At 40.7% G+C, this 22,880-nt stretch overlaps 1 protein-coding gene across 3 annotated transcripts in view; it reads right to left on the minus strand.

The window, feature by feature from the left end:
- The window catches only part of wwp2 (WW domain containing E3 ubiquitin protein ligase 2), a 75,946-nt gene that overhangs the window by 22,826 nt on the left and 30,240 nt on the right, over positions 1 to 22,880 (minus strand). For all 3 annotated transcript variants that reach the window (XM_087844132.1, XM_087844131.1, XM_087844130.1), the window contains exons 8-10: positions 20,701 to 20,944; positions 18,825 to 18,914; positions 12,485 to 12,659 (exon numbers count right to left, since the gene is read on the minus strand). In XM_087844132.1, coding sequence (XP_087700258.1) covers positions 12,485 to 12,659; positions 18,825 to 18,914; positions 20,701 to 20,944 — 509 coding nt within the window. The remainder of the gene's footprint in view (positions 1 to 12,484; positions 12,660 to 18,824; positions 18,915 to 20,700; positions 20,945 to 22,880) is intronic.

A 22,880-nucleotide genomic window follows, 5' to 3' on the forward strand; every position in this document is an offset into this window, starting at 1 on the left:
GAGATTTTTAAAGATACTTTTACAACCTTAAACTAAAAGTGATGATTAACCACTCTTTTTCTTGATGTACTGAAAGACTTTCGGATTGATTATAATGTCATTTTCTGTGTTATGTGATGTATTAACAATATGCTAAAGAACATCTGACAGTGAAGTTAAAATGCTTAAAAAGAACTACAACATTTGAAGAACTACAACTGAACTTGACTGACTTGGTTAGGTGTAATAATGGGGCCAAACTGCCATGTTATCAATAACCTACTGCTGGATATTGATATTTTTCAGACTCTATGACTCTGACCACACTCACTCCTCCATCACTCTTGGTATTTATCAAATGAACAGAACCGTATTGAAACAGGAAAAGACTCACTGGGAGACAGCGAGGGAAAGCTTATCAGGAAACCTTAATAACTGAATTATAAACAAAATGGAATTATAAACAAACAAATAAACAAAGACATGTGAAACATGTCCCAGGAGACGGTTTTAAGCCCTCCTTTCACTACCTCCTGATCCACACTGCAGCTGAACAATCCATGGGAGGGCTGGCCTATGTGGCTCATTCAGGCTGAGGGCCGGAGAGGCTCGCCAACCAGCACCTGCCCCACGCATGGATCCAGGGTAGGCCTCTGATAAACATGGTCCATTGCTTCAGAGGTCACTTTGACTCTAAATCAACCTTAGGCCAGCCCCTCACCCGGGACCAATCTGCCTTGGGAGACGCTACCAGGGGCAAAGTGACACCTTCTGGCATCACCAAAGCTCCTTTAACACGATAAAGGCGTGATTCTTGGAGGGATTCTCAGAGGTTCACAGTAGAGGGTTCTACTCCTCCACATGGAAAAGAGCAAATTAAGCTGTTTTGGGTATGACCAAATAGAAGACCTCAAAGTAGAGCCAGGACCCAGGCTTGGGAGAGTGGTGCTCCTGAAGAAGAGCTGAAGAAGGTGGCTAGGGACAGGGAGGTCTGGTAGTTTAGGTAGCTTAAACTGCTACTGCCCCGTGAAGCAGCCAAAAATGGACAAACATTTATATTTACTTGCTGCTTTTTTCCTTCTAAAGGGCAGTCTTCGGTTCAATTCAGCTCGATTCTTATCGCACCAAATCACAGCACCAGTTGTCTCAAGGCACTTTATATTGTATGGTAAAGACGCTACAATAATAAACTGATACTGTGATGTATGGCAGACATGTAGGGCTGACTTGAGGTGTTGTCGTTATTATAGGTAACACGTTGTTGTCACTCTGTGATTTTAAATGGTGTGCATAGTGTGGAAACTAATTATTTTCAATTTTCCCAAAAATATTTGAATGATTTTCTCAATTAATTGACTTTTAACTTGACTTAAATTCCCAAAATTATGAAGCACATTACACACTAACCTACTATAATGTCACATCTATTTGTGTTGTCTAGTCAAGTCTACAACCACACGTTAACTTCACAAATGATGAAGGAAAGCAGCAAAACAAGAAAGTTTCTGCTTGAAAGTGAAACACTGTTGCTGATGAACAAGTGATGTGAATAAGTGAAGAAGTGAATTACTTTATTACTTTTTATTAGGGGTGCAACGATACTCGTATTGACATTGAACCGTTCGATACAGTGCTTTCGGTTCGGTACGCATATGTATCAAACAATACAAAATTTTGAATTTATTTTATCAACTTTCCTTCTGACGATGCTGTCTGTGTTGAGCGCTCAGTGGATCTGCGCTCGACAGTGCAGCCTAGGCGGAGTAGTCGAACGCAGATTCACTGAGCGCAGCGCAAGCTAGCGAGACAGAAGTTAAGCTCTCCTTGCAACATGGCAAATTGAACCTCCCCCACCCTCATTCAGATCTGGCGTTTGGAACTATTTTGGTTTTCATGTGAAGTATGACCCTGAAGGTAAGCGCGTCATGGACAAAAGTAAAACAGTATGTTGGATGTGCCACGCAATGCTCAATTACATTGGTGGGAACTAGTGTGTTAGCGCAGTTAGCTCGTTAACGTGTTGGCCGTCCAGCCCCACACACGGGGCAATCCGCGGTAGCCCGTTAACGGAGATTTGCCGTGTTGTGGCGTTAACGTCATTTCTACGAGATTAACGCTGACAGCACTAGTGGGAACACGACGAATATGACTGCACATTTACTCCGACATCATCCTAGTGCAAAGACAAGTGGAAGCAGACAAAAACAACAAGCACGCATGCTACAAACTTTACCCGAGTCATTTAGACAGCCGTTAGCACATGATTCTCCTTATGGGGACCTGATATGTTTAATATGCTGCTGAGAATATAGCCCAGAAGAAGCGTATAGTATAGCTTTTATTTTGGAAAGAGACATTTCTCTGTAATAAACTCTCTTTTCCAAAGATGAGGGATTTCTCAATCAGATAGATTTTTTTTATTACTTTGTTGTTTCAGCAACATTAAATTTAAAAACTGCATTTTTGAGTTAAAATATATATTTATAAATGACAAATTAAAAAAGCATGAACATTTTCTTGTATCAAAAAAGTATCGAACCGAACCGAGAATTTTGTGTATCGTTGCACCCCTACTTTTTATTACTAGTTCTAAACAATGTTGTCAAGCTGAGAAGACTTCTTTTTCTGAACGAGATTATTGGCCAAAATGTCTTTGGAAATTGAAAGGATACAGCACTAGCTCTTATGAAAACTGCCATGAGGGCTTAAAGACTCGATTTGACAGCACACAGTAAGTTCCTAATTGGTTTAAATCTTCTAATTTCCATGAATAAATTCACAATGATATAAAGACCAGCATGAGTGCAGTTTTATAGGCTCTGTTCATTGTTCCTTTCCTGTTATAAAAGTGCTCTATGACGAACTGAGTGTAAACAGAAGTCGACGTCACATCCAGCCATGTGGACTGTGTGAGTTTTCTGTTCAAGTGATAAAACACAGGGCTGATTCAGGTGAAGCTGTTAAAGAGTCCTTGTTGCAGCCAGAAAGGGCCAAAAGTTAGAGGGCAAGGGGGAAACGAGGGAGGGAGGAAGGCCTCTGAGGGAAGGTGAGGGGGAGCGAGTGAATGAGTGATGTGAGAGCTGAGAATGAAGAGGGTAAGAAAGGGGGAGGTTATCTGAAACGAGTCGAGATAAAACTACAGATATTTTTGAGGCGAAGCAGAAAACGGGGATTTTGGAGAGGGAAACGGGAGATTGGGGGGGATTCTGGAGAGGCGACAGAAAGATCGGGGAGGGGTTAAAGGAAAGGGTAGAGGTAAATAAAAAGGAAAGGCAGAAATGGGGGAGGGCCGGAAAACAGCAGTTAATGACTGCGAGCCTACTCTCACTGGGGCTTCTAACGAGCAGCAATTACTCGCCAAACACACATTTGGAACTTCTATCGCTGCGAGGACTGCAGCTGCAATCATTATTTTCATTCCACATTAATGTGACAGTTATTTTCCCTCCTAACTGCTTTGTGGCTAAAATATAACGAAGGTAAAATCTGCTCGAAGAGATATACAATCTTTTTTTTAACAGTCATGCGATAACAAAAAGTGCACAAAATATTCACATTCGAGTTAAAAAACTGACAAAGCTATTTTTTAAAATATCTTTTTGCATTTGTAGCAGACTCTTGGGGCAAAGTTGGTTGGGATGAATCCTCTTGTACCACCGAGTCAAAACTTTTTGCCGTTTGAACGATGTTAAGATCTCACTGAAAACTGAAAGTTTAAAAGCTGTTGAACCGCTTCCTCGTCAACTCTTCTACTACAGAACTGCGCTGCCCTGGCATGTGGGGACAGTGACATCTGATTTCTTCCGTGTGTTCAAAAACATCTGTAAAGATCAGTGTCATGGATTGGGGCTGCGTTGAACCCAGCGGTGTTGGAGATGTTGTGAAAATTGGTGGAATTGTGAACACAGAAAGGTACAGTCAGATTTTGACCCGCCATGCTATATCATTTAGAAAAGCTTCAGATTAATATCACCTTCATTTTATAGCATGAAAATAATCCCAAACACACTGTCAATGCTGTTAAAGCAAACCTCGGTAGAAAGACACACAGTGGCACACTCAGTCATGGGCTGGCCTCCCCAGAGCCCGGACCTCAATGTTACTGAAGCAGTGTGGGATCATGCTCACAGAGAATTTAAGAAAAAAAGTCAGCCAACATCCAAATAAGAAATTTCAATGTCCTTCAAGAACCTTGGAGCACTATTCCTGAAGACTACTTTAAGAAATTAGAAGAAAGATGCCTCAGAGAGGTCAGACTGTTCAAGGATAAAGAGGGTCACACCTAGGGATGGGTACCAGTGTCCGGTGCCATAATGGCACCGGTTCTGACATAAACGGTAGTAACCAGACCGAAAAGCAGCGGACATTTCGGTGCTTTATTTCGGTGCTTTTTTTTTTTTCCTAAGCTGTGATACACTTTAGATTCTAGCCAATCATTTTACGTTTCCGAGGATAGTAGGCGGGTCCAGGTACGTACGTTCTTTTAGAGCAGAGCTACAGATTAAAATGCCCAAGGTGAAGCTGTCAAAGTCTGGCTGTACTTCACAGCAAAATATGCAAACTCAGCAGCCTGCAACAAGTGCTTTAAGCTGATACTGTGACACCCAAAGGAGGTAACACCTCAAATCCGATGAAACACCTGGCGACGCATAGCGTTTTTTTTAAAGCCGAGAAATGCGCCGTATTTGATAGCTCGCTGCGAGACCTCACACCGAGCACATCTACTGCAGGTGTGGTGCCTGTTATCGGACCCGGAGCCCTGCGTGAGTAGCTTCATGTTGTTCGTGTGTAATTTACGTTGAGTAGGCTAACCACATTATTAAATTAATGCATGTAAGGTGAACTAGCAAACATCATCATAGCTACATGCGGCTGTCTTCTTGTTTGATGGCAGATACTCCCTTCACCCTGGCCAAAAAGGCTAAAATGACCAAAGAAAAAGTGGAAAACAGTTAAACATGAGAAGTTTTTGGATAAAGTTTGTGTTTTTTCCATTGTTTAAGCACTGCTTCCAGCCAAGAGTGATACCATATATGCCCCATAGCTGCAGAAAAGGCTAACATTGTTATCTTTTTACAAAAAAAAAACAGCTGAACATGAGAGGTTTTTGGACCAATTTTGTGTTCTCCATTCTTTAAGCACCGGTTTGAGCACCGTTTAAGCACCGGCACCGTTTCAAAAGTACCGGTTTGGCACCGGGATCGGATAAAACCTAAACGATACCCATCCCTAGTCACACCAAATATTGACTTTGAAACTTGTTACAGTTGTACAGGCTTTATTTTTCACACATATATATTGTAGCTCCATGTATGTTTGCAGCGGTGAGAAGTCGAAGATTATGTGAGTTGGTTACGCCACACCATCAAACACAGCGGTTACTGTGAAGCAGCAGCTAGAAGAGGTGGACAGGTTCATGTACCTGGGTTGCACTTTTAGCAGTGACGGGGACGCGGAGCATGACGTTAAGTGCAGAATTGGGAAAGCATGGGCGGCCTTTCAACGATTACGACCTATATGGATGACCACCGTACTGCCTTTATCAACCAAGTTGCGGCTCCTGAAGACCATCGTTATACCGACGGCACTGTATGCAGCGGAGACTTGGAAATCAACTGCAAAGATCAACGCCGATCGGCGCGGGAGGGTCTAAGTCTAAGTCTGTATGTTTGCAGATGTTAAATCGTTGTACCTATTTTCCATGTTCTCAACACTTTTGCACAATACTGTGCAGTAATGTGATGTTAAAAAGTGCCCAAGTGGCAGATACCACAAAAGCAGCTAACCTTCAAATCTCAAGCATTCTGTTCAAAGTGTGTCCTATAGTCACTGCCAACAAAATCGTCTCCCTTCCCACTCTAAAAACAAAAACAAAAAAAGGCAGACACACAAAACCATCAGTAAGCAGCTGAAAAGTTTCAGTACTCGAGTGTCCAACTCCTTTACAACACTCAGCGCATGATTGCTTTGGTGCCTGTGTTTATGGAGCTTTAGACAGTCCATGTTTTTGAGTGTGCGTGCACAGCCTCATTGCAGCGGCATGGTCCATTTACGAGGGCGACTGGCCCCTTGGCTCTCTTTAGTTGTCATGTGCTTCAGAGGAGAAATGTGGCACCTGACCTCAACATTACAGCCCTGTGAACACATCTGCACCAACACACAGAGGAGGAGCACATGACTGCATGGCAAGGTCATATAGCTCCATATCACAATATCATCACCAATATTGCAAACTTGACTAATGGGACTTTACAGGTTTACCAGTAAAGTTCCACCACAAACAAAAAATGTAATTTGGGGGAAAAAATGGAAGAAACCTTTGGAGGAGTCATGGTGAGAGTGTGAGCCAGGCAGCAGAACATGTGGCTGTGTTCACAGGAAAACTATGAAGAGTTTGTGTGTGTGTTCCTTGTTCACACACAGTGGGACCATAAATAGTCGCTGCTATCAGCAGTGTGGGCATTCCAAGACAGAGCGGTGTACTATCAACACGGAGGGCAGACCTGACTCTTGGGTTTTCTCACACACTCGGAAGGAGAGAGGGAGGAAGGGAGGGGCGAGGAAAGAAAAAGTTTCCAGCTCGAACTGAACCTTTCTGTGCGGACGTTAAAAACCTGAATGAATAGTGACGCCGCTTATAACGTTGTTTTTGTTTGTTCAACTATTTTTTACGTTACTTATACAATCTGACATCACTGGAAATGTTTACATATGGGCTAAGTTGGCCGTTAGTCAGCCTCTGCTTAGTCTGCTCAAGGACCCGATTGAAAATATTCTTCACATCATCGAGTATCGGGGCCAAGCTCGGGCGAAGAAGTGGCGTCTGTTCTCAGACGATGCCTCGTTGAAGATGCTGATTGTGTTGACACAGACATACGCTTTGCTGGGAAATTCAAATGTCACAACAAGACAAAGGTCAGGGAGAAAAAGTGAATTTGAGGTTTATTAGGAAAATTAAATAAAATAAATTAAAAAGCCAAAACACTGCACTGTTGCACTGATTAGCTAAGACGAAGAGGACGTCTGTGCTGAAGATAACAGGTGACGCAGACGCCATCAAATAATCAGCAGACCACAAATCCACCTTTAAATTCACTAGTTTGCGTGAACAACACTGCTCATTTCCTCCTTTATATATTTATTCTTGAACTCTACCTGGGCAGATAATAATCTTTGATAATGTTCATTTATCGTACACTGGAGCTTCAAACTATTCTAGCTGCATTTCCCCCTCCCTTTAACCCTTTCTTCTGATTGGCCGTCCCTCGCAATTGAAAAGTATGAAGAGCAGGTGGGTGGGGCTTCTGTCCCCATAGCTACAACTGATACAGATGACAAAACTATTACCCCCTGTATGAAAATTTGATTTCCCAAGTACTGCTAAACAGAGCAAGGATTTTTAATGTAGCTTTTCCAAACACTGCTTTCATTATTTTACTTTATTTTACATAAAAATAAAATTATTTCACAAAATCAAAAAAACTAAATTAATCAAATTAAACTAAATTATTAGCCTCCCTGATGCTAAATAGTCAGATGTGTATCCTCTTTGCTGGATAACAGCTTGAAGTCGTTTGTTGTAGTCTTACACACGCCCCCTGTTTTGTTTATGGCAGGATGTGCTCGAGTGACAGCTCAAAGGTTTTTATACTGTGTGTAAAATAGGTGTCAGGCTTTAACTTGAACAGCAGTGATTTGTGCTGTGGTTCAATAAAAATGTAGTTGTGTAGTTGTAGTTGTGGTTGCTCGTTTTCCTTTTGTTTTGCTTTGTTCATTTGTCTCTTTTAATTCTATGTTGTTGTACTTTTTCAACATGTTCAAAATAAAGATTCAATCAATCAAAAAAATGTCTAATAATCCTGGTCATTTTTGTTTTCTCCCAAAATAATTCTGTTGTTGTGTGCAAATTTAAATAATGTATGGTTATTTTTAATTTTTTTTTAATTAATTTATTTATTTTTTAATTGTATTTATTTGTATGGTTTGCTATCTTAATTTATTTAACTATGCATTTATTTGGAATCTTTTAGGATTAACACTTCAATTATCGTTATTACTATTAATATTATTATTATTATTATTATTATTATTATTATTATTATTAGTGTTGTTATTATTATTATTTTAATGACTGCCATACGTTCATTTTATGTTGGTGTTGATACTGTTGAAAAACAAATAAACATACGTTTAAAAAAAAATAAAATTAATAATGTATGGTTTCTAAAGAAAAATAAGATATTTAGAAACAGTATGTTAAAATCCACTGCTCTGTTTAAAAAAAAATAATTAAAAAATTTGGTCCTCATCTGTCTTAGGGATATCCTCTTTCTAAAGTCACGGCTTTCAGACAAAGGGATTACTTTCACATAGACTTTGATCATGCATAATACAGCCATCCACCATTGTAACAGGATTGTGGAGAATAAATCTGACAGCATTCAGTATCAGATCGAGATAACAAACACTGATATAGCTTTCATCTTATATGAGAATGTGAAAAAAAGTCAAATAAAAGGAAAGACTGGTGATGTAATCAAAAGAGGACTGTTTCCATTTGATACGGACACCCTGTCTATGCATGTCTGCTGATAGAGAACATCAATCCAATATCAGTGTTAAATGAATTAAATTAAAATTAAATTAGCACCTGAGAACAGGACCAAATAAACAATAATTTGCCTTCTTTATAAGCACTTCTCTCATTTCAGCTCAGTGTTACTACACAGGCTGTAATGTATGATCATGCTAATTTCTCCTCTCTCTGCTCTCATTCCGAGTGCACACCTGATAACAACATTATGCTATGTAATCGTAAGAAGCCGACAGATGAAGGATCAATTTTGAGATGATCAATCGTGCAGGTTCACTTGGCTGCTGTTTTCAGTTTAGTTGAAAACCTTTGCAAACATAGAAACAAAGAAAAACTGCTGACGCAGCAGCTAGAAAGTATCTCCAACCTACCTACTGTTTGCTGTTGCTTCGTCTATGCCAGGAGTGGGCGACTCCAGGCCTCGAGGGCCGGTGTCCCTGCAGGTTTTAGATGTGTCCTTGAACCAACACAGCTGATTTAAATGGCTAAATTAGCTCCTCAACATGTCCTGCAGTTCTCCAGAGGCCTGGTAACGAACTAATCATGTGATTCAGGTGTGTTGACCCAAGGTGAGATCTAAAACCTGCAGGACACCGGCCCTCGGGGCCTGGAATTGCCCACCCCTGGTCTATGCTATGTATAAAAGTCAAATGAGGAGATCGTGCCATTCTTTTTGGAGATTTCAGAGTGATCTGATCAACATAAAACATCAATGCATCCCTAACAACTGCAGCAGTCCAAAGTAATTAATGTGTGTAGACAACAAGTCAGGAAAAATACAAGCCACAATGAAGACCAAAGCTAACTTTGACAGTGTTTTCCATTAAATGTTTTGCCTTCAAGTTCAAACTCAGATCATGTCAAACAGATACTGTCCATCGTGAAATCAACAATGAGTGAAACAAGTATAAAAAGGGAGGGATTCACTGATGGATAAAAGAGCTGAAAGATGATGAGAACATTTTAAAAATGACTGGAGCAAAAGGACAAGCTGATAAAAACACAAGTGAAGGTTGTTTCAAAGACGACAAACATGACAAAGGAATCAGGCAGCTGGAAGCATATAAAATAAGCCGCCACAAGCAGACAGAGTAAAACAGAAAGACTGAGACGAACACAGATTTCATAAAAACTGAAACACCAGCACGGGGAGTGCAGGGCGGGGTGTTTTTATAGAAGCCTATAAGAGTTTTAAGGCGTTTTTTTTACTAATGGTCCATTGAGAAGGCTCTGTTGTTTTAGCCCCATAAGTTTTTACTGTCTGGCTGCAATCTGACCTTGGCTGCTTCATGGAGAAGATTGTGATTGTCAGAAGCGCGGCCAAACATCAACTGGCTGCGCTGGAAAAATACTATAAACAAGTCTCAAATATCATCTCTAACCCCCCGCAGACGACGCCTTCGGACTGCTCGACTTACTCAAATCATACAGACATTAGTCTCGTGGTGGCTGCGTGACAGTGATGTCCAAATCTAAACAAAGCAAACGTTTTGTGCCAAATTCAAGAATTTCACCGTCTTCTCAGTCTAAATGAAGGACGGCTTTTCCAAAACATGGAATCTTCAGCCTCAAAAGTCTGGTGTTTTTAACCAACTTTATTTTCCTCTATTTCAAACCCGCCAGAATGGGGGAGGATAGCTGTGTCTAAATGACACAAAGAGACAGCTTTACTGAGACTAGGTGGCTATTACATTAATGTTCCTTATAGCTTTATTCAGACATACCAAGATACAGTACCGCGTTCCCTCTCGTCTCAGCACTTGACCGATTTATAGCCACTTTCCAATTCATTTCAGTTGTATTTATATAATGCAAATTTACAACAGCATTTGCCTCAAGGTGGTTTATGCTGTAAAGTAAAGGCCCTACAATGAAACAGAGAAAACTCTAATAACCAAATGACCTCCTTGGATTTTGCACTCAGCAACAGCGGGAAGGAAAAACTCCCTTTTAACAGGAAGAATCGGGCTCAGCGAGGTGCAAAACACACTGTGGAAGAGACCCAGAGATTTTTGCAACCTCACTAGTGTAGTGCATAAATAAAGAATTTAACCTGCTGAGGCGGCTGAGGTCATTTGGAGTCCAGGGAGTGCTTTTAAAGACCTTCTATGACTCTGTGGTGGCATCTGTCATTTTTTACAGTGTTGTATGTTGGAGCAGCAGTTTATCGGCAGCTGAGAGGAAGAGGTTGGATAAACTCATCAGGAAGGCCAGCTCTGTTCTGGGATGCACCCTGGACCCAGTGCAGGTGGTGGGAGACAGAAGGACTCTGGCCAAAATAACATCTCTGATGGACAGAGTCTCCCACCCCATGCATGTAGATGTTGCTGAACTGCAGAGCTCCTTCAGTGACAGACTGCTGCATCCTCGATGCATGAAGGAGCGTTTCTGCAGGTCCTTCCTCCCTGCAGCTGTCAGACAGATCTGAACTGCTCCCAACAAACATAGATGTTTACATCAATGCTGTAACTGCAATAAGTTAGTTAATTAACCAATTCGCACTACAACCTGGTTTGCCTCTTACCTGTAATTATTTTTATTTAATTTAATAACTGTACAGTACTCTCTGTTTATAGTAACCATTGTCCTTAATGTAAATATGTAAGAAAAATTGTGTATGTTTCTGTTCCGTGTCCTGTGTACTGTTTGTAGTATATTTGTCTTTTTGGCTGCTGTTACAACCAAATTTCCCCTTGTGGGACAATTAAAGGATTATTCTAACCCTGGGTATCTTTAGTTGCAACAATTCACATAATAAGAAATAATAAAGTTCCAGGTTTAAAAAGGGGATATGTATTTACACATGCCTGCAAAGCCCTAAATACTGTGTAAATTTAGGGTTATGAAATCTGGGAATACGGTAAACTGTGTGCGTGTGGACCCTGTCCCGCGGACACTCATAGCAGGAAAAAAACTTTTAGCCAAAACATGAGAACTGCTCACCACTGCACTTCGTTTAAGTCCTAAACAGTTTAACCAGCAAGTTTAAAGGCAGATGATCAGCTGTTGAGATAGATTCATGAGGAGTTGGATGGACAGACACACGTTTATGGTTTGGCTCAAAGCATTGACCAACACTGCCAGAAAAATAACCCAGAATATGTAAGTAGATGCTTGGCGTTATCTGGAAATGCTGTCACCACATAGGTTTATGCATCAGAGAGATAACAAGAGTCTGTTGTAAACATTTAAGGGCTTTAACCACCAAGGTTATTTGTCCTCAACTGCAACACTGTAGCTTAAATGGATATATGCTACCAGTGGGGTTATTTTCCAATTGTTCCAACTAGGAACAATTTTTTCAAACCGATACGATACCGATACTTGGATCTGAGTACTTGCCGATACAGAGTACAAAAACCGATACTTCTACCACACACAAATGTAATGAATTGGAAGACAGGTTTTATTTTATTCGCTGCCGATAAAAAATAAAATCTTAATAAAAATGACCACAAAAAATTTTCAAGTGAAAAATAAGCACTTCTGTTAAATTATTGCAGAGTCTCCACATTGTAATTTAACAAAATATCACTGAACTATTGGCACTGTCCCGAGCTTTCGGAATAATAAATAAACACTTTTTTATCTGGAGCCGCCAGTCTGACTCGTCTAACCCTGTGCCTGTTTAGCGCGGGATGTCCCCCTAGTGGCCAATCTAAAAAACTACAACAGAAATGACAATCCACCCTCTGATTAATGAAATAAGTTGGTATCGGTTCATGGTATCGGTTAACTTTTACGAGTATGAGTACACACACATTTTACAGTATCGGCCCCGATACCCGATACCAGTATCGGTATCGGTGCATCCCTAGTTCCAACATTTTTAAAGTATTCAAAAACATCTTTGACCGAACTCTTTAAAGGCCAGTGTACTGCATGCTGGAAACCACTAAAACCCTGTGGTACCTGGTAGAGGAAGCGCTGGCTGAACTGGTGCATGGCGCCCTGCAGCTGGCTGCGCTGGCTCTGCCACTGCTGGTAGTTTCGCACAGACTCGGCTGTAGGCCTCTGCCACGTGGTGGTTCTGGTGTTGTGGTCCACATAGTAGAACCTGCCCCGCTGGTCCACTCGTTTCTCCCAGCTGCAAGGGGGAGACGCAGAAAGGGTTAGTCGGGGCAGCGACGGGCGCTGTGCCTTTCAACAAGATTTTATTAATCGCTTCAAGAGTGGGTGGTTGCATCGAAAAGCTGCTGATAGCAACGGTACTTATTTATGGAGACGAGGAAAGAGAAACAGACGAGAAAAGGAAGGAAAACACAGCGAGGAGGCAGATAGAGAGTAGGATTCAGGAAAGGAGAAGAGGGAGGCATAAGGAATGTTTCCGATGGAAAACTGTTTAATGCTTCCTTTTTAAGGAAGTCTCAATCTTGTTTTGGATTAGTGCTCCAGTAAATCACCTAAAAATCAGCTGTAAGAGACAGAGACTGAAGCTAGCTGAATTTTGTTTCAGTACGTTATCACTTTAGCTTAGCCTGAAATATCAAGTCGTTTATTCTCCTTAAGCCGACGCCTGGCGTTACGCATGATGAGTAAAAACAATGGAGTATGTCAGGTTTCTGACTGAGACTAACCATGTCCTTCATGCGAAGGCTCAGTTGTTTATGTACATGCTATTCTTTCCCTGAGACAGGAGGTCTGGACTTGGACTGAGATAGTGACAGTCTACTTAAAGACAAACACACAAAGAATAGACCCACAGAGGACAAACACACGAACAAAGCCCCCCTCCCCAACACACCAGGACCGACTGCTGCTCTGCTGCTATTCTTGTATCTCTGACTTAAGTTCAACAGAATTTGGTAAAGAGAAAACAGCATCGACTTCCGAAGGCTAAAAACACTCACTGCAGATACAGACTAGCTTTAAAAAATCCAAATGCACACAGACAGCCTCAGATAGAAAATAAATAGTCGTGCACAGCAGCACCACACCTCCACTCTTGTCTTGCTACATTTTTTCTTTTTACCTTTCATATATTTGGAGAACAGCACAACTGCTACTTAACGACTGATTGAAATCAGCATAATACAAGCAGTGTACTCACACAGAATCAGTATGACTGGAGCCGCTGCCTTTCAGTTTGTCTAAAGTCCAGGACCACTCGCTCCAAACTCTCTAAACAGGCTCAGTTTTGTTGCACTGAAGCATATATGCAAACTCACATTCAGGCTGCAGGAGAAGAACTGCGTGGAAGATTTAGTTTACCAACCGAGGCTAAGAGTTTACTTGCTGCATCATGTTTTATTGGATGCCTGCATATTTATATAACACAAAACGGTAATAATTTTCATCTGTTGGGTATTTAAGCCTTTAGTGCCCAGCAGAACAAGCTCACAGTGAGATGGAAGAAAATAAAAGATATGCAACAGAAGATGCTGGACTTGGTTGCATCTTAGGACAAAGACACACATTACACATTTCTCAGGACAAACAATCTTCTTGAAAAGTAACATGCATAGTTAGATCAAGGTAAGTGGAAATAATTCGTTTTAATGCCAGAAATAATAATTTTTTATCTACTTGTTAAATTGTTAATGATGGGGGAAAAAGTACAGTTCAAATTATTTTTTAAGTCGGGCTTTTTGGTTCTAATAACCAGACAGCAGCCCTATGTTCAAAAGTTAGTAACTAAAAAATGGTAACAAATACAATGAAAGTAAGCGATCCAATAATTTAATTAGATAAATTACTATTACATATATAATATTTAATAACACTCCCAACACTGCTGAGCTCTCTAAGAACTTGATATGATATTTTATATGATACTAATGGGTGACGCAGAGCATGAATGTAAACACAGACAAACCAGGAGGATCATGTGACAGCCCTGGCAGAAAAGTCTCTTTCTCAAGGACACTTCAGTAACACGGATGACTGCAAACACAGCGAGTTATTTGGTGGAGGGACAGTCTGTCTGACCACGATGCCTCTGAGCTTTCTTTAAAATGCACAAGAAAACTCTGCCCCCTCTCTGATATTAGCGCTGGCTTGTTATTTACTGGAGCCGAGGAAAATCCCAGAGCCCACAGAGGCCCGTCTGAGTCTCTCTTCTGTTGGGCTATCTGTCTCTGACGCTCTGTACCAGTTATGGTACCATGTCATTAACCATCTACTCCGTGTATTTCTTGGAATTTGTAGACTACAGTCCCATCACCATGTTCAGATCATACAGTACAGTGTTGAGCTTCGTTTGAACAGTTCAATCATTATTTAGAACTGTGTCGATCAAAAGCAACACTTATTAGCTCTGAAAAAAAGGTAATAATGTCGATTCCATTTTGGGTTATACTCCAAGCAGAAAGAGTTAGTTGCATCTTCAAGCGGCTGAGATGATTTGTTCTGTAGAGTGGACTCAGAGTTAGTGTGAGGAGTGCAGACAGCTTGGAGCCGCTGCTCCTTATATCAAAAGGCCAAAGCTGGTGGTTCAGGCATTGGGATGGGACTGGGATGCCACCTTGATTTCAATTCAATTCAATTCAATTTTATTTATATAGCGCCAAATCACAACAAAAGTCGCCTCAAGGCGCTTCATAGATACAGAGAAAAACCCAACAATCATATGACCCCCTATGAGCAAGCACTTTGGCGACAGTGGGAAGGAAAAACTCCCTTTTAACAGGAAGAAACCTCCAGCAGAACCAGGCTCAGGGAGGGGCGGGGCCATCTGCAGCGACCGGTTGGGGTGAGAGAAGGAAGACAGGATAAAGACATGCTGTGGAAGAGAGACAGAGGTTAATAACAGATATGATTCAATGCAGAGAGGTCTATTAACACATAGTGAGTGAGAAAGGTGACTGGAAAGGAAAAACTCAATGCATCATGGGAATCCCCTGGCAGCCTACATCTATTGCAGCATAACTAAGGGAGGATTCAGGGTCACCTGGTCCAGCCCTAACTATATGCTTTAGCAAAAAGGAAAGTTTGAAGCCTAATCTTAAAAGTAGAGATAGTGTCTGTCTCCCGAATCCAAACTGGAAGCTGGTTCCACAGAAGAGGGGCCTGAAAACTGAAGGCTCTGCCTCCCATTCTACTTTTAAATACTCTAGGAACAACAAGTAGGCCTGCAGAGCGAGAGCGAAGTGCTCTAATAGGGTGATATGGTACTACAAGGTCATTAAGATAAGATGGGGCCTGATTATTTAAGACCTTGTATGTGAGGAGCAGGATTTTGAATTCAATTCTGGATTTAACAGGAAGCCAATGAAGGGAAGCCAAAACTCTTGCTGCAGCATTTTGGATTAGCTGAAGGTTTTTCAGTGAGTTTTTTGGACATCCTGATAATAATGAATTGCAGTCGTCCAGCCTGGAAGTAATAAATGCATGAACTAGTTTTGATGCATCCTCTTTTGGAAGTTTTTTTGTGAACACACTGCAGAGATTATGTAGCTCATCTGGCCTTTAAAGCAAGTCTAGAATATCCTCTTTAGTCATAATTTCTCCAGAATATCTTAATAGTTTTCAGTTTTAAAACTTAAAGTTAAGAGAGACCTTATTTCTCCCATATTCGATTCTCTTCATTGGCTCCCTGTTAAATCCAGAACCAAATTGAGGTGATGACTAATCAGGCTGTGTCATATCTCAAAGACCTTATAGTACCGTATCAATCAATTAGAGCACTTTGCTCTCAGACTGCAGGCTTACTTGTGATTTTTAGGATATTTAAAAACAAACATCTGGAGAACCAGCTTCCAGTATAGATCTGGAAGACAGACATCCTCTCTACTTTTAAGATTAGGCTTCAAAGTTTACATTTTGCTAAAGCATATAGTTAGGGCTGGACCAGGTGACCCCTGAATCCTCCCTTAGTTATGCCAAAATACGTCTAAGCTACTGGGGGCTTCCCATGATGCACTGTGTTTCTTCTTCACTCACAATGTGTTTATATACCTCTTTGTATTGAATCATTAGTTATTATTAATCATCTGTCTCTCGTCCACAGCGTGGCTTCGTTCCTTCTTCCTCACCTCACCCCCAAACGGTCACAACAGACGGCCGCCCCTCCCTGCTGGAGGTTTCTTCTAAAAGAGAGTTTTTCTTTCCCATTGTCGCCAAGCGCTTGCTTATAGGGGGATGTAGCACTTTAAGATGACTGTTGTTGTGATTTTGTACATTATAAATACAATTTAATTCAAAAGAAGTAAACTGAACAGAATTAAAATGCAGGAATTTATACCTTTAGGTGTATCGTTAAGTCATAAAAACAGGACAGAAAAGGTAATCTCACACAGGTTTCCCGTGGAGGGCAGAATGAGATTAAAGCTTCAGGCCGGGCTCGGTCATGATAGCTTCAATCTGAACTCTGGTTTGTTTAGCATCAAAGAAAAAATACTGTTGCTCAGTAACTCAGCCACAGATCTGACTACTGCTTAAGGCTTTGTTAAGTTTTTCAGACTGACTTTTTAAAGTGGAAATCACGGCTACACTTTGGTCTGGCATGCTGTACTTCTTCTCAACTCTAACCATTTTAGTCAAGATGTAATCATTTGATGTTTTGAAATGCTATACTGGATATAAACAAAAGCTTTTCAGTTTAGTCTGTTTGGTCTAAAGAAATCTTTGAGCTTGTGACGTGTTACCGCTCACAAACCCTGCAAATGATATGATGAAGAACGATGTGAGAAGCTCTCCTCAGTCTGGCTTTGGATTGCTTTCTTTAAAAAACACTATTGCCTAACTACCCCACCCCCTTCATCCTCTAAACAGCTCCTGATGTGTACATCTGGAGCGTTAGCGCGGTATTAGCTTGCTAATTGATCCTCTGAAGGGCCACAACGGCCATCTGCCAGCACAGTGGTGGATGGAAGTACATGTGGCATGAAGAAAGGACTTTTGTTCTCTGGGCCCCCACGCTCTCGTTCCTTGTATGGAAAATCTGAGATGGAGGTGGAGGTTTGGGGGGGCAACCTTTTCCTAAAAACAGCCTCTCTTTCTCTCTGTCACCCAGTCAAACGCTCTGAAAATCAATCAATACTCACTCCAAGTAAAAATGTCGTAAATGGGCTGAACTCTGGCAGAACGCTGTACTCCAGAAGAGGGAGAAACAGCGTTCGTTACGATGCCTCAGCACACAAACGCTACGATCAAGCTGCAGCGTTAAGCACAGTTACAGTGCAATGTGTGTGTTTATGCCAGAGAACATATAACGTGCTCTTAATAAAACACGAAGCTTTGATGGGGCAGAAACCAAGACTGCGAGGGAACTTTATATGTTCAGCTTTAATTTTAAAGTCACAGTCCACCCAGAACTGAAATTCTTGTGGCAAGTTCACTTCAATGGAATTGCTCCAATCAGAGCTCACAGGGGTCAGATGCCCCTCCCACCAACTCAGAGGCTGTTTTGGCTCGTTTCAACAGAACGCTGTCAACTTTAGCGGCCAGTCAGCTGATGTGCTTCACAAGGGCCTCAGAACAATAAAGCGTCTCTCATTTCCTTCTGTCCCACGACACCTCTGCTTGCTTTTCCATCGTCGACACTGCTGACTCACACACTCCACTGCTGTTTAGTCATAATAAACTCCATTCTCTTTTGGCCAGTTTTGCTTTTTTCTTTGATAAAACATTCTCTTTTTTTGTCATTTTGACTTTGATGTTTCAGGAATGATTTAGGCATCGGCCTAAATCGTTGTGGCATTTCAACCAAGTCCAGTTTGAACCTAATGTCCTCAACCGTTCGGTGCCGGGGAAAGAGATCAAACTGCGCCTTTATTGTCTACCTATGCTGACGTGCGAGCCTGGAACAGAAACAGTACGGCGTGATTTCAACCTGGAACAGAACTCCACTTGTTTATCTTCGGCGGGGGTTTTTTTGTCTACATGCTGAACTCCGCTGTTGTTCCTTTTCCCGAACAAGCCAACTTTTTACACAATCAGCTCTCAACCTACGCAAAGTGTCATTACCACTGGGCAAGGACGGCACACAAGTGAGCCTCTGTATCTTCTGTAATTACCATAATCCTCCTCTCTATGTAGCCAAATAGACACAAATGTCAGACCATTAATCTGGCATAAATGGTTATTTAAGGACAGATCCTGCTTTTCCCAGTTACGTTACTGTCAGATGGTGAAGCTAAAAAAAAGTGGCCACAGATATCAGAGGAAAACGGTTATTTTCAGACAGGTGATGAGTGAATGCCCTTTAGTTTACAGAAAGGAATGTTGACACATGCATTAGCCTAACTTTACGTAACCCTAAACAACCAGTGCACTGATGGAGAAAACACATTTAAAAGTGCTACGGGCGCACCCCGGTGGCAGTGGTCTCTCCCACGTTGTGGTTTTGGTGTTGTGGTCAACGTAGTACACTCTGCCATGAGGCAACACCCTCTGCTCCCAGCTGCACAAAGAGAGAAGAGACAAGCACGCACAAATATTCATTTACTATCACACCGAATACATTCCAGCAACGAGATATCCAAGATTTTCTTAGACTGCAAAATACATCTTAGGTTTTTTTGTTTTGTTTTTAAAGTAGTCAGGGAGTGTCCCTTAATGTAATAAACCTCTAAATGCATCTCGCTCACCTGCGGCCATCCACACACTTAACCCTTTAAGTCCGCCAGAGCTTATATTATATTTTTACATGCTGTGGAGCCATTTTTGGGAGCATTTCAAGTTGCTATACATCAATACAACCATTACAGCCCAGATTTTAATAATATGTATGCATTAAGTGCATAGTAATTACATAAATTGCAAAAAAGTGCAATAAACTACAAAAAAATTGAAAATCGTTTTGGTTTTTTTAACATATATTTCTAGTTAGAGAAATTTAAGAGGCTTATCCCTCAAAACTGTAAATACAAAAAAGTTGCACAAAATAGTTTCCCACCACAGGAAATTTATTTTGAGTGTCTTCATAGTTTTATTTTTGAAATACACCAATTTTTATACACTGCAGGAAAAACGAAAATAAATATTATAGTGCAAATTTGCAAAAAAGCAGCATATGCATCAAAATAAACTATTTCCAGCAGTGCAATATGAGTCCTAAGCATCCCAGAAACCACACAGAAAGTCATAAAGTCAAAGATAACTTTTAAAAACACCAGTATAGTCTCATGAGGCTCTGATGGTAAAACAACTACATTTCCGCGAAAATGACGTCACTTCCGGTTTCGGGCAGGTCATGGCGGACATGCGATGGTTCGCGCTGACGTCTAATCCAATGTAGGAAGTGTTATGAACAGCTGATCGGATCGGCAAAGCGTGTTTCTGGAATATTATGTTTTTGTTCCTGCAAGTGCTTTTTATGCAGTTTTTGCAAAGCTATATGTGGAAGGAAACTGTGACCGAGGACAAGCTGATGGCATAAGATGTAAGTACAACTCCTCTGGTTTCATATGCAAAAAAAGTTATTGCGCTAGCTCACGTGGTTGCAGATCTACCGGGATTTAAAAATAGTTACGGAAAACAGAGCGTGCCCGCTCCGACCGGTTTTAAAGGGTTAAGCTTTTTAGGGGCACTGACTCAACAAGTGTTGCTGAAGTTTTATCCTCTCTAAAAAAAAATCATTCACCTCTACCTCTGTAAACACACGACTCACCCTGGAAACACCGTTTTAGTCTATCAGTAAAATATTCTTTTCTGACATATTGGTGGAAGTCATCTTATTCATCTGATAACTATCAATGAATCCCCACTTTTAGGTTGAAACTGCAAATATACACGCACTACGCAGATTCTTACAAAACTATTGGAAGATTTGACTGGGCTCAGAGTTTCAGAGGCAAATATGATGCTGGTAATAAAACTAATAAAACTGAAAAAGGTGAAGTAAGCTACAAGAAGCAAATATATATATATAGAAGGCAGACTTCATTTTATTACAGGATGAGGAATGAAAAGGAAATTAAATGTTTTAGTATGGGAGGACTCAACTTTCTCATAATTAAATACTTATGACGCATTCACAGTTCACACAAAAGATCCGGGCCTACTCCAGCATCCATACAGAGCTTATCTATATACAATAACAGATTATTAATCACTGCTTACTTTTAAGATTTTCTTAAACAATAAATATTCCACTCATTGTTTCTGTGGCAGTCTTTCGTATAGTTTATAGTTTGCTGCTCAAACTACAGGCTGACTATGAGATGCTGGGACACACTGGCTCTTACCCTGCTGGGAGTGAGTCTGTGGTGGGCTCTGTGGTGCTGTTGCTGGCCTGCTCTGTGCTAGAGGTGGTGTTGGAGCTGGGCTCCACCGAGGCAGCCGGACCCAGGGCTTCCTGCTGACCAGGAGAGGGGCTACTGCTGCTGCTGCTGGCAGCCGGAGACCTGCCCGAAGGAGAAGATGGAGGAGGCGTGTGTAGGGACACGCCGCGATTGTTCTCCAGTCCATTAGACGTCAGCTCAACCTTATCTGAGAGAAGACACGGGCAGCAAGAAGCATAAGAAAAGCTGGGAAGATGATGTGATGCGTTCTTACAGTCAATTAAGAAATTACGGTTTAAGAGTGAGTGGACTGATGGTTGCATGAGAGCTGATTTGGGACCAAGAAAGACAAACAAACGTTTTTTGTTGATTGGTCGATTACAAGTAGCTGAAGCATCTGCTGTATATTACTCAGCTACTCTCTTTTCCCACATTTCCTTTCTCTCCACCAGTGCTGTCAAATAAAGGCATTAAACGCTTCCAATGACCTTTAAATTAAATGTTAAGTTTGGCAATCTTTAGACGGTAACACAATTTCAAGCTTCAAGTTTGGCATTTGCACCTGGAAGGTGTTTCTAATTCCCAATAATGAGTGGGCGATCCTTAGGCTGCAAAATAAAAACAAATCTATCTGCCTGTGAGAGAATCACCGAAGGATGCACACATACAATGTTTTTATTGACCGAAGCCCCTGCAGTAGCCTTTCAGCATATTTTTCAGCCTGTTCATCTCGATAAGTTGCTTAATTTAATCATTTTGTTTAGTGTGTTGAACGTCTTTCAAAACTGTGACACTACGCATATCTAAAACTGTCATGTGACATATTTAGGAGTGGATAAAAACTTTTTGGATGTGTACAGATTATTTTCACTACAGCTCATCTCCTCATAATTGTTTTTATTTTTTTTTTTAAACTTCTATTTAAATTTATTTTTTTTTCACAAATCATGGTCACAACACATAATGGAAACGTTGCCATTATACACAAAAAAACCAAAACAAACAAAAATAAAACCCAAAACAAACAAACAAACAAACAAAAAAAAAAGGAAAAAAAAAAGAAAAAAAGAAACCCCTCCCTCCCTCCCCACCCGAGGCTCATGTAAAGAGAAACAAAACAAAACAAACAAAAAAATGTATGTCACACATCTGGAAAATACGTTTTTATATAGTCAATAAATGGGTTCCAAGTCGCAGAGAATTTTTGTTGTGATGGGAGAACTCTGTATCTAAGTTTTTCCAGTGGTAAAAAGAAAAGCACCTCCTTTAACCATTGTATGTATGAAGGAGCCTTATCAGACTTCCAGTGGAATAGATTAAGTCTACGGGCAAGCAATGTAGCAAATGCTATGGCATTTTCCTGAGATTTACTCATTTTGTATTGAGATGGCATAACTCCAAAAATGCCAATGCGGAAATCAAGCACTAAGTTCTGCGCACTGATATGAGATAATGCTTTAAATATATTTCCCCAGTAATTATCCAGGTTCGGACAAGACCACATCATGTGACCCTCATTTGCTGGATTATGTCCACACCTGGGACAGGCAGGATCGACTTCTGGGAAAAATTTTGAAAGCCTCTCTCTTGTATAATGAAGACGATGAAGAATTTTAAACTGAATTAAACCGTGGCGAATGCAAAGGGAGGAAGTATGTATACGATTTAAACAAGATCTCCACTCATCATCAGATAAATCCACCCCAATGTCTTTTTCCCAATTATTTTTAGTTTTTTCCCAAGTAACAGGCCTTAAGCTCTGTATCAGTTTGTATATGACGGAGATTCTCCTTTTGCCAAAAGGATCTATTTCCAAAATGGTATCCACTTGATTTTTAGGAGGTAGGTACGGGAAAGAAGGAAACAATGTTTTTGCAAAACTTTTTTACAATTTAGTTTCAGGAAAAACTTTTAACACCTTTGACGCTCTGATGAGAGATTACAATATACCAACCTCACATATGTTTAGATACTCATAATTTTTTTTTTATCAAATGTATTATCTAGAAAATGGTCGAAAGTGTGAAAAATTCCTGTTATCTCCTTTATGTTTCTACTTTTTCTGACCTAAAGTCCAAAATTTCTCTCATTTGTGACAAAGTAAAACTTAAAATCCATTAACAAAGCAGGAAACTGTAATTTAA

Source organism: Neolamprologus brichardi, chromosome 7, assembly GCF_056152115.1.
Source record: "Neolamprologus brichardi isolate AB-2024 chromosome 7, ASM5615211v1, whole genome shotgun sequence".
Classification (NCBI taxonomy): domain Eukaryota; kingdom Metazoa; phylum Chordata; class Actinopteri; order Cichliformes; family Cichlidae; genus Neolamprologus; species Neolamprologus brichardi.